General features: G+C 42.5%; 1 protein-coding gene across 5 annotated transcripts in view; it reads right to left on the bottom strand.

The window, feature by feature from the left end:
- Nucleotides 1–11,941, bottom strand: part of GABRB3 (gamma-aminobutyric acid (GABA) A receptor, beta 3) — a 231,646-nt gene that overhangs the window by 30,945 nt on the left and 188,760 nt on the right. For all 5 annotated transcript variants that reach the window (XM_012647973.1, XM_012647975.1, XM_012647972.1 and 2 more), the window contains 2 exons: nucleotides 3,674–3,756; nucleotides 648–785 (listed from right to left, as the gene is read on the bottom strand). In XM_012647973.1, coding sequence (XP_012503427.1) covers nucleotides 648–785; nucleotides 3,674–3,756 — 221 coding nt within the window. The remainder of the gene's footprint in view (nucleotides 1–647; nucleotides 786–3,673; nucleotides 3,757–11,941) is intronic.

Here is an 11,941-nt window from a genome sequence, read left to right as displayed (position 1 = left end):
GCAAAGCATTCAGTAAGTACAAAGCTCCTGAGACAGCACTGCATGTGGTAAAATACACATAGTTGTAATTTAGTAAAACCTCAGCAAGAAGAGACTGAAGAACAGAAGATACCATCTCAGTCTTCAGATACTTGATACAGAGATGACAATGAAACCCCGGCCAGGGAAATATTCACTAGATATTATCAGGAGAACATGATCGTGTCTAATGAGGCAAGGCTAACTGCAGGTGGCCTAAGTTCCTGGACTGCCAGGGCTGGCTGCTAGCCCAGAGTGGGGAGAAGGTGGCTTACTTTTGGGAGGAGAACAGTGCCACCTCCTCTGGTCTTCCTCTTTCCCCTTCCTTCCTGCCTCCAAGGCCATCCATAACTCTTGTGTGCACAAGGATGAGCGTCTCCTATGTTATGAAACATTGATTGGTTAAATTCACCCTCTGTCTTTTGACTTTTCAATAACCAGTCCCAGAGAGCATCTCCTTCTCAGGTGATCCTTCCTCCCCATCCAAGTTTATCAATCCTCTACAGTTACGGAGAAAAGGGGTACACATGATGATGGTACTTCCTTGGATGACCCACTGCTGTGAGTCACGCCAATCATGCCAGCACAGCCAGTGTCCCTGAAGGACTCCAAGTGGATGCAGGACTCACCTGTGGCAAAGACGACATTCCTTGAGACCAGACGATGCTCCACAATGGAGAACTGAGGGAGCTCAATCCTTTCCACTCCAGTGACAGCCTTGTCCCCGCCACGCCAGTAAAATTCAATGTCATCTGTGGTGTAGCCATCTGTCAGGAAAGAGAAGGAGAGAGATGGCGGGTATGAAACATCATCATTTCGTATAAATGCATGGCTAAATAAATTGTCATTAATAAAATGGAAGTAATGGCTTTGCCATATTTGAAGTAGATTTGCTTAATGTGTTTGTCTATGAGAAGTGCCATCAAAGAACTAACTTTCAAATATTCTTGTGTTTCCTCTATTATTTGATTTGTACCAGGCTGGTACTGAAAAGTAGTGAAGCTATGGAGACTGGGCCCTCTAGCCAAAGTTCTGTTTGCAAAGTATAACTTTAGAGCTGGCCCAGAAATCACATAGAGATGAATTGAAAATATACCCTAAGTGCAATGAATAAGATAGTTGTAAAAGAAAATGAGAATGCAAGTGTGAAGAGTCTGCAAAGGCAAACTCCTCTCAAGAGCTACTGAAAAGCTCAAAGACTGAGGGTGAATTTAGCTCATCAATGGTTGATTATATGAAGGACTTGCAGAGAACAGTAGCATTCTCCTCGGCATTTTTGGATGGTTTCCTCAGCTCTTCCTGGCCATGGTTTGCCAACCTTAGAAATATCTTTTGTTGGGATACTACTGACCCTTAGAGATTTTCAAAAGTGGTTTCCTCGGAAGGAGGGGTGGTCACTGGCTGGATTATAGCTCCAAACCCAGCTCTTAGCGCAGTGCTTATGCGAGTGCTTCATTCAGTGCGGAATCATTGCTTCTTAAGAATGACTAAATAGGGCAATAAATTTGGATGTGACTTGTAACACCCAGGAGTCTCCTAAGAGATTAGGTCGACTTTATCCATAAGATCAATTAGAACACAGATCTGGAGAAAAACATCATATCAATATAACACACCTTTGATTTGAGCATATAATACAACAAAAAGGTATTAGCCCAATATTTGTTGTTAGACAAACAAATGAACCAAGGCCATGAGGATGACTGTCCCTCATGGCTAATCCCATCTCCCTATTCCTCTCTGTTGTCCTCTCTTTAATAAAATACACAGCTTACTACATGGTAGGTGGCATAGTCCTCTGCTTAAAACCCTCAAATGTTTCCTAACACAATTAGCAAAGCAAGCCCAAACTCCTTGCAAGGACCTCAAGAACGCACAGTCCTGGCCCCTGTGTGCCTCCACAGCACCCCCCAGCCCAGCCTCGCCAGTCTCCTACTGCGGCTCAGACCAGCATGCTGTGCCCGGGGCTCCTGCGCCCTCTGCAGGACCTACCTCCAGTTCTTCATGTAGCTTATTCTTCCATTTGCATCTCGATTTAAAGAAAACCTTCTTGCAGAAGCCCTCCCTGACATTCCATCTCACAAACAACCTCACAATCACTCACGACCCTTTTCTCAGACTTTATTTTCTTCAAAGCATTTATCACTATTTGTTTCTTTGTCTAATTGTTTCCTGTCTTTTCTAGAATATAAGCTCCATGAAGGCAGGCATTTTGTCTGTCATTTCTATATATCCCTGTGCTTGCAACAGTACTGCATACAGTTGATGTCCAGTAAGTATTTGTTGGATGAATTCTCAGTTCAATGAATTTGCTTTCAAGAGTGGTAATAAAGACACCTCTTTCTTTTGTCCATTCCCAATACAGAGCTGTGTGTAGCCAGCCCACCAGAAGACTGGGAGACTCTCCCTTCCACTGAAACGTGTAACCCATGGATCTTCTGCACAGGGAGGGGCCACGCACACTGCGGGGAGTCTCTTTGACAGCAGATCTTCCGGCTTGTCATCCACACAGCGCAGGCATCGCAGCCACAGGGTCCACACTCCCGAAAGTCACTCACTACGTGACCAGCTGAAATAAGAGCCGCTCCCTTACTTAGATTACAAATTTGCCTTCTTGAAACTTTCATTGGCCCATTGGAGCTGCGCCCTCTGGAGGCACAGAGTCCATTTAACCTCCTAGGACAGCCCTTCAGCTATTGGGACATCATCACCTTACCCCTGAGTCTTTTGTCCTCTCTGGTAAATGTCCCCAGACAATTTAACTACGCATCACTTGACGTGACTTTATGTCCCCCATCTCCTCTGAAAACATGACAGTGATATGGGCTGGAAGTGGCCACAGTGGCCACTCCCTCCAGGATCTGGACACTGGCCTATCACCAGTGCAATTTCTCAGCATTTTTATTCGCAAAGACATTCACTTCTCCCCACATGGAACCAAGTGATATTGCAAAGTCAAAGTCATTTATCCATCAAAAATTTAGTACAAATATTGACAAGCCTAAGTCCAACTGAGACTAATTACAGGCCAGTCTGTAATAGGCCAAGATAAATAACAGCAATAACAACATCCCGACATGCCAGGAGGAGTCGTTCAGGTAGCAGGAGGGACATCGTTTGTTAGAGGTTATAGATGCAGCTCTCGTCCATCACACAGAAGTGCTCAATGCTGAATTATCAATAAAGCATCTGAATACCACTCAAATTGAAGAAAATTGCCGAGATGCAGAAATAGCCCGCTTGTACTGCCGAGCTCCTGATGGGAAATGAGCTTTACTCTGACTGCCCGGGTCCCAGCAGTATGGCCACTCATGCATGATGGAGCATATTGTAAGAAAATTGCATCTTGGTGTTTGCTCTCTTTTCATTGAATGGACTGAGATGAGGGGCATTTGTTTTCTTATATTTCAGCACAGCAAAGGGACTCTCTTAATCAGATTAGAATGAAGAAATCTTTTTTACTGACTGAGTCTCTCTCTCACTCTCTGCCTCTCTCTCTCTGACAGTGAAATTTGCAGAGTGAAGAATTAAATCTCTAATTTAGTTAAAAACTATATCCAGAAAATTATGGATGCCTTGGAAAAGATGCTAAATGATGACAAAAAGATCTAAAACACAAAGTGAATGAAAAAGCAACACAGATACAGATACACACAGCTTTCGATTTCCAGAGTGCAGTTCTGCTCATCCAGGGGGTATCTCCGCAGATCCATCATGCACGCTGCGGTTGTGGTGATTCTGAAATACACAGGAGGGAAGATGGTTAAGAGGAGGCAAGAAACTCAGCAGGGAAACTGCTACAGATAAACATCCCGCCGTTTAGGATCCCCTTCCCCAAAGTACACCTGGCTAAATATCTTCCATGGTATATCCTGAGAAACTTGAAAAAATAAGGAACTTTTTTCAGTATACTATAAGCCAGCTTTATCAAGAAAAACGATGCAAAACTTTATTTCATTTTTTAAAAAAAAATTCAATTTTTGATTGACAAATAAAAATTGTATATATTTGTGATGTACAGAATGATGTTTTGAAATATGTATACGCTGTGGAATGGCTAAATTGAGGTGATTAACGTATGTATTACATCACATATTTATCAATTTGGGGGATGAGAACACAAAATCTACCCTGTTAGCAATTTCTGCATATATAATACATTGTTATTAACTATCGTCACCGTGCTTTACCAAAAACTTTAAATCCTATAAAATTATTCACCATGTCTTATTGACTTTGGATAATAAAGAGCAGAGAAAGTAGTTTCTAAGGAAGTTCTTATCTTTAATTTTTGTTTTATCTCCTTGTCTATTGCTCCCTAATCTCCCTATTACAGAGAGAATTTATGTACTTGTCTCTGTCAGACCAGACTGACTGGGTTAACATCGAGGCCTCTGACTTTCCACGTGACATGCTAAGGTAGCTACAGATGCACTCCGGACCCTAAACCACACTTTTGCTCGTTCCTATCCTATTACAGTTGTCTGTTAGGCTGGATTCTAATATTCTAGAGTTTTTCACCATGTGACCATCCATATTTTCAAAGAGAATATTTGGCTTCTATGTTGATTATGAATCAAAATTCAGTGGGTTAACTTCCCTTGGGGCTGGCTAAAGCCTTGCAAAAAATTTCCACACAAAGACAGTGAAGCCTCCACCATGCAATGGTTAACCAACCATACATTGAGAAACAACACTTCTAGAAATGTCAAATCCATTTCCCTACTCTGTCTACAGCCTCCTTTTAGGGAAAGCCAAGCCGCTGTTGAAATGCAGCTATTCCGCCACTATGCTATATACTATATTTCTCTAGAACCTCACCCTTTCCCCACCACTGTCAAAGCTAACTGGAATGGCCTGGGCCCCTGATTTAAGGACAGCTGACCACTAACTGGCCACAGATCTATCATGTGGCCTGAGCTAATAGGCAGAGTGGAATGAAGGGGGTTCCCTTTCACGAAAATGAATTAAACTGTAAAGAGTAGAAGTGAATCTGCACGGCTATGACTTAGAGGCTTGTGATGCCATTTCCCAACTGGAGAGCAAAGTATGAGAAAGCGTAAGAGAGGCAGAGAAGATGCGGAGGGCAGATAGTTGGGGACACCTTAGAAGCTCTGTCCCAGGCCATGGCATGTGGTCTTGCTGGGTGTGTACTCCACATCTGCAGGGAGCAGCTTCCAAAAGCTTATGCAGGAATTGTGCAACTGGCAGTCCTAACTATGCCTAGTCAATGACGGACCGTAAGAATGCTTTCTTCCAAGATCCCTTGGGCCACCCTGAATCCCCAAAGATCCTCCAGGTTTCAGGTTTCATCTTTCTTCAGGCCGAGTATTCAGCTTTCTCTGATTGGCCTTCATTATGAACATTCACAAAAAACTACTACTTCAGGTAATGTGAGCAAACCCTACTCCTACCGACAGATCCTAACCCAAACACCTGTAAAACCAGGCATGTGCCACTTCTGATGGGCTTGTCTCATCTACCCTCAACGCAGGTGCTAAGGAAATAAGGTATGTCCTACTAGCCTCTGGTTAGGCAAGCAGGTTGAGGAAATTTCTACTTTTCAATGGCTGAGAGAAACAATGAGGGAAAATGTCAACATATTTAGCAAATGGATCAATGCTAAATTTTTCTATAGAAATAGCATGCATGTGCCATGCAGACATACACTATAAGACCCACACAATGGTGAAAGCGTGTTCCTTCCAAATATCATAATACTTCCAATTATCCTTGGAATCAAGGAATGCGTTACATCCTATAATCCAAAATCAACACGTGGCTCTTCGGTATATTTTTCTACAGCATCTGACTTTCTAGCCAACTGAAGTTCCAGCCTCACACTTTTAAATTCTGGCATTTTTTATGGCAGATTGACAACCCAACATCCACACAAGATACCTCTAAGGCAAAACTAGAATAAAGTTCTACTAAAATGATGAATTTTTATAAAGAAGAGAAAAAGACTTTCACTGGCCATGTTCAAATTTTTAAATTTTCTGTCATATTTTGGTACCTATTCACTTGAACAGAGTCAATAATTGAGATTACTATTTCTTATTGTTTTTATTTTTCTTCCCCAAACCACCCCTAAAACACACATACACACACACACACACACACACACACACGGACATGCGCGTGAAACTGTCTGGGGTCACCAAGTGCGGCAGTCATTCTCACTGTGAAATGTAGAGTGTTTCATGGGAATTAGTGGAAGGGGAAGGGAGGGTGAGGCTAGAAGAATTGGTGGGCGATGTCCTTCTCTCCCAAAAGGCAACTACTATGTTTTTTTCCACAGTACGGTAGTTGTTCAGATCTTCTCATTCTGGTGTAATGCTGGGTACATAATGGAGCCCTTTTTTTCTATTTACTTTAGGAATAAGGTAGAAACATCTATTTGCTACTCTTCTTCATTTGGAAGAAATTCTTAGAAAACCCTCTCAGGGTGGAGAGTGAGGCACAAGAGCCTGCTAATGCTACGAAAGGCAGCACGGAGATGGTAAAGGGAAGAAGTTGTTGAACCACTGGGACAGAAAGGTAAGACATGAGGTGGGGACAGGAGGGATGAAGTGGGCTACACAGTCCGCCGGCACCTGCCCTGAGCCACGAAGCCCGCATCCACATTGGCTGAACACATCACAGGCTTGGGAGTGGATTTTTTGAGGGAATCAACCAAATTTTGTGCCCCTGGGACTCTGCAGAAGTTAGAGGAGTGTGGAGGAATTTCATGGACTGCAGAACGGAGAGCTCGAGCTTCATGAATGGAGATGAGCCAAGGGCAGATAAACCACGATGACATCTGTGCCCCGTTTGAGTTAATCCCCAACACTTGCACACATTTTTTGATGTTTTCCCCTAATAAATATACTTTTTCATCTTGAGATGAGAATTTAACCAACATGGAGCTCCACTTCCCCAGCCCTCTGTAATCTGAGAATTCCACTCCTGTTTTTAAGGAATAGTTGTGAAGCCAACTGATTGGAATCCAATAGGACCAGGTGAGGATTGCTGCAGTATTGCTCTTCAGTAGATGTTTTGGGGGGAGAGAGGGTGTTGTTTCTTTTTTAGCCTTTGATTGTGAGACAGCAGTGCCCAGGGTCTCTGAGGCTGCAACATAGGCTTCTGATGGAAAAGCAGAGAAGGACGGTGGCCAAGTGATAGAAAAAGTGTCTGCATTTGGTATGTACTTTCTTTACAAATAGTGACACTTCGAAGATGCTGAAAGTAAAAACAAACAAAAAGAACATAGACAAAGGGATAGAGAAGTGAGAGCTGGAAGATTGGACGTCACAGAAATGGGCGCCGATTCTTCATCTCAGCCCCCAGTCAACAACCAGTCACATCTGTACTTTACCTAACACTTGTCCAGCACTTGCTCAGTGCCCAGCTCTGTCAGAAGCACTTTAATACACCCACATTTAACCTCACAACAACCACGTTATAGGGGTATTATCATCATTATTATTACTGTTCCCATTTTGCAGACGAGCAAACCAAGGTTTGGAAAGAGTTAGTAGCTTGGCTGTGCTCACAGTGCCCTGGAAGGCAGAGGTGGCATTCAGAGCCAGGCAGCATGAACCCTACACTGTACTATGTCTTCATCACCTCTTCTACCTTAAAAAGTACACAATATATTTAACTTTTGAAGGCCTACTCAGAAAGAGAGGCTTCAGTTTTGAGTGAAGAGAAATCAAGTGGGGAAATTTATGTAGATAAATACAGATTATATGCCTATCTACATACCCATAATATTCCCACTATATACGACAGTTGGAAATTAATAAGTAAATGGAGAAAATAAATACTCCACATGATACATGCTGTTCCTACAGTAATTGTAGTGACAATTAATCCAAACAGTTTCTCACCCATTGTAGAACAGGGTAGTTTATTAGATCATCCTGTTTTCATCAATAATACACACTTGAAGACACGTTTAAGAGTTAAAAGTATGAAAATGCAAGAAATAAATTTGAAAGTTGTAAGGAGAGCACCATCCCCACTAACTTCAAAATCATGTTATGCTAGTAACGCACCATCTTTGGACACTGTCTTTAAACTGTCCTTGGAGTCCTTTCCCTGCACAGCTGAGTGAGGAAGCCTGGGTCGAAAGGTCAAGATCATGGATTTCAGTGTGCTGAAGGGTTTTCATTTTGTCTCAACTGTATTAAGCTTGTGAAATATTCTTTGGCATCAGCACTTCTATTTTTAAACACCCACCAATTTACAAATCGTAATAAGGGCAGATGCAAACTCTTCATGTAATCGCACAAATGCACATTTCTCTACAGACCACCTGGGAGGGGCTGCTGTGGAGAACGTTGCTTTGGTGGGTCAGGAACATGCTTACTACCGCAATCCCTTGTCTGAAATGTCCACTTGTTGGCCTAGGTACAAAAGCACTCCTTGTCAGACTTGCTGGGAGAGGCCGGCCGTGGGCCTTCTGGAATGCATGCACACTTACAGTGAATCAGGCAATGCACGCAATCTCTCTTCCCACTTGTGTGCAGCTTTCTGATCCACTGTATGTACTGGAGGCGATGGATTAAAATGTCCAATGTGAGTGTAGATTGTGACGTCCCTGGCTGATCATCTGGATGGCAAGGTGCTTGGCCAGCTTTCTCAGAGAAGCCTCTAGAAATAAAATATCCCAGTTTCTAGTTCTCTCTCCTCATCTTACCTCACTTTAATGTTTTCATTACATTTGGCACTGTCTACAAACAGAGTGCCAATTTGTTGACTGCTGGCCCCTCGTCCAATCCAGGTGAGCCCATGAGGGCAGGACTTTGCCTCCTTGTCCACCGTCCTCTCTCCCGTACCAAGAACAACACCTCCATATACACAGTGGGAGTCCTGTAAATACTCACCTAACAAATGACTTTGAAGATATGAGGACCAGGCGTAAGCAGGAAAAGTGGAACTCAAGCAAAATGTAGAAAGAGAAAGAGGTGGTTTGCTCTAAGAAGGCTTCAATGTTCCAAATTTAAGAGCCAGTGAGGACACCTATCCCCTAACAGGTACTCCCAGCAGGGGCTCTGGCCTTGTGTGGTAACTGACCTAGGGGTTTACTGGTCAAGACACTTGGGTAAGACCCCCTGTTTTTATGGTCCAGTGGTCTGTGTGAATCCTTATGCTGCAGAATTGAATCCAACGTCAACAACCAGGAGTTGTTTCATAGTTTCAGCTTCAGTAAGGATTGCAATGAAATGCTGCCTTCAGTGGAGTCCTGGCTCTCTGATCACAATCTTGTTAAAACTAACAGGACCTGGAAGCAGATTGACAGCATCTTCTGTGTGACTTCCGGCTTGTACTTGGAATGCCCAAATGTTAGAGAATTCTGGGCAAGAGTTGTGTCTTTGGAAATGAGATAGGGCCACAGCCAGGGCATGGCTTTATACATAACCCTTTTGCCCTTTGCAACCGCTCTATGGCAACTCACACTCATCTTCCTTCCTGGCTCCCAGATGCTGGGTACATTGCATGGCAGAGGCAGGCAGCTATCATTTTTCCAGGAATAAGAACTCAGATGCTAGGATGAAGGATCTAAGTCAAATATTAATAATTCAGACCTAGTATTTTTCTTAAGCAAGTGCTTAAGGAAATCACTGTGGTAAGTTGAGTGTGGTAGCAACCCCATTCCTTCTTCCTTCTCAGGATCTACTCTGTTAGACATGCCATTTGCATTTATCACCAAATCAGAGCTATTTGCCCATCTCTTGCATGTGAGCTGACTTCGTGACTTGCTTTATCTGCTATAAGGGTGAAAGTAACAGTGTACCAGTCCCACACTTAGGCCCCAAGAGGCTTCCTGTGTTTCTGGTCTCTTCTTGTGCTTCAGCCTCTGCCATGAGGCAGCCATGCCCAGATGAGTCTGCTGGCCCCTCCAGAAGAATGGACACAGGGAGCTGGACTGAGGTGCCCAGTCATCTCTTCACAGACCACCTTGTGAGCTAATGGGTCAGACGGTGAGTGGTCCAACCAGGATCAGCAGAGATGCTCGTTAACCACCCAGATACACAAGCGATTAGCACTTATTACTGCATGCACTAAGGCTTTCTAACTGTTTGTTACGTGGCACTCTTGTGGCAATAGATAACTGACACAATAGTCAACACAAGTAACTGCACACATAGAAAAGCACAAGTGATCTTATAAACAAATGGGAATCACAACCTGATACTTTGAGGAGTGTCATAAAATAGTAAAACCCTTAGTAGATCATATTTTTCTAAAGTAGGAACATCTGTTTCTACATTGAAGCATAAATCTGCTATCAATTAGGAATACCAATCTTTGTGAAATAAGTAGTCATATCAGGCAAGTGAGACAGGCCTGATGTGCCTCCTCATGATTTTCAAATATAGCAATATATTTTATATAGCAATGAAGTTACGCAAAGGCCAAAACTGGCAATAGTGCTGAAAATTAAAACTAAGAGAAAAGCGTATGCCAGATCCTAGAGTACCTTCCAGGAAAGGAACTGTCCAGGTAGATGGATTGAGAAGTTCTTAAGGAAAACATCACAGGTTCAGCCCTCTGAAGAGGAAGGGAGGAAACAGTTTGAAATAATCAGGACAGTACTTTGAGTCACCTCAGCTGTATGGGTCTAATTATGGCACTTGGGGGCTTCACAGTTTAAACCTGCATTGCCCCAAATCCTAGCTGCTAGCCACGTGTACCATACCACACAGTGCGTCTGACTTCGTGGCCTCATCAGTTAACCCAGCAGTCAAAGAGAAAGACCCACTCTAAGTAAACAGCAATTCAGTGTGACAAATGGAGCACCTTAACCTGATCTTCAGATTTATACCCTAAAGGCTGAATCTTCTAATATGAGAATGAGGCTGAAGGGGTCAAGATCATCATATCCATATTGTCACTAGAAAATCACTTTGTTTAGATGGATCTGTCTCATATAAGAATAAGCATTCTAAATAAAAAACAAAGGTCTTCTTTAAAAAACTACGGAAGCATAGAAAATGAAAGTTGAAAAATTTGGAAGATATATGTCTGGGTACCAAAGGTATGAGTGATATGGCATCTTTAAAACAAGGACAGAGAGAAGAGACAAAACGAAAGAGCATCTGAAATGAAGGCAAAGACAGAAGAAGCTGTAACACTGAGAGAGGAATGCAAGGAATCCCAGCTGCAGTGCTGAATCGAAGGCAAAGAAAGTAGAATTGACGTGGCTGAAAATCACTTAATGACATGGCAGGTTTCTTCAGTTTTGATGGGCACACGAGTCACTGAGGGATCTTGTTAAAATTCAGATTCTGAGTCAGAATGTGTGGGTGGGTCTATATTCTGAATTTCCCAGATACTGTTACCAGGTGAAGTTGCTGCTGCTGGCTTGGTGACCGTACATCGAGTAGAAAGGAGAGGGCAGACTTGTAAAACCTTCCCAAAGGCAGATGTAGAAAACAAAGCTTCGAAAACAGTAAGAAGATGATAGTTACAGGTACGTAACTAATCTTTATTAGACAGAGCAGAAATATACAGCATCCAAATCAACAAATTAAAATTAAACATAAAACAATAAAGAAATATTTTTAATTGGAATAAAATATATGTATTATAAAATGTGTCATTTTAACCACTTTTAAGTGCATAACTTAGTGGCATTAAGTACATTCACTGATATGCAGCCATCGCCACCGTCCATTTCATCTTCCCAAATAGAACTTTTCATCTTCCCAAATAGAAACTGTGTAGCCATTAAACAACAACATCCACTACCTCTTGTCCCCAGGCTTGGCAAACCTTTAGTCTGTTCTCTGTCCATGAATCATTGACCTATTCTATTAATAGATACCTCATATAAGTGAAATCATACAATATTTTTCTTTTTCTGCCAGCTTAGTTCTCTTATCATATTGTTTTCAAGGTTCATCCATATCGTAGCATGTACTGGAATTTCATT

This window comes from Propithecus coquereli, unplaced genomic scaffold, assembly GCF_000956105.1.
Source record: "Propithecus coquereli isolate 6110/MARCELLA unplaced genomic scaffold, Pcoq_1.0 Scaffold28, whole genome shotgun sequence".
NCBI lineage: Eukaryota > Metazoa > Chordata > Mammalia > Primates > Indriidae > Propithecus > Propithecus coquereli.
The sequence above is the reverse complement of the archived record's forward strand: the minus strand, read 5'-3'. Positions and strand labels throughout refer to the sequence as shown.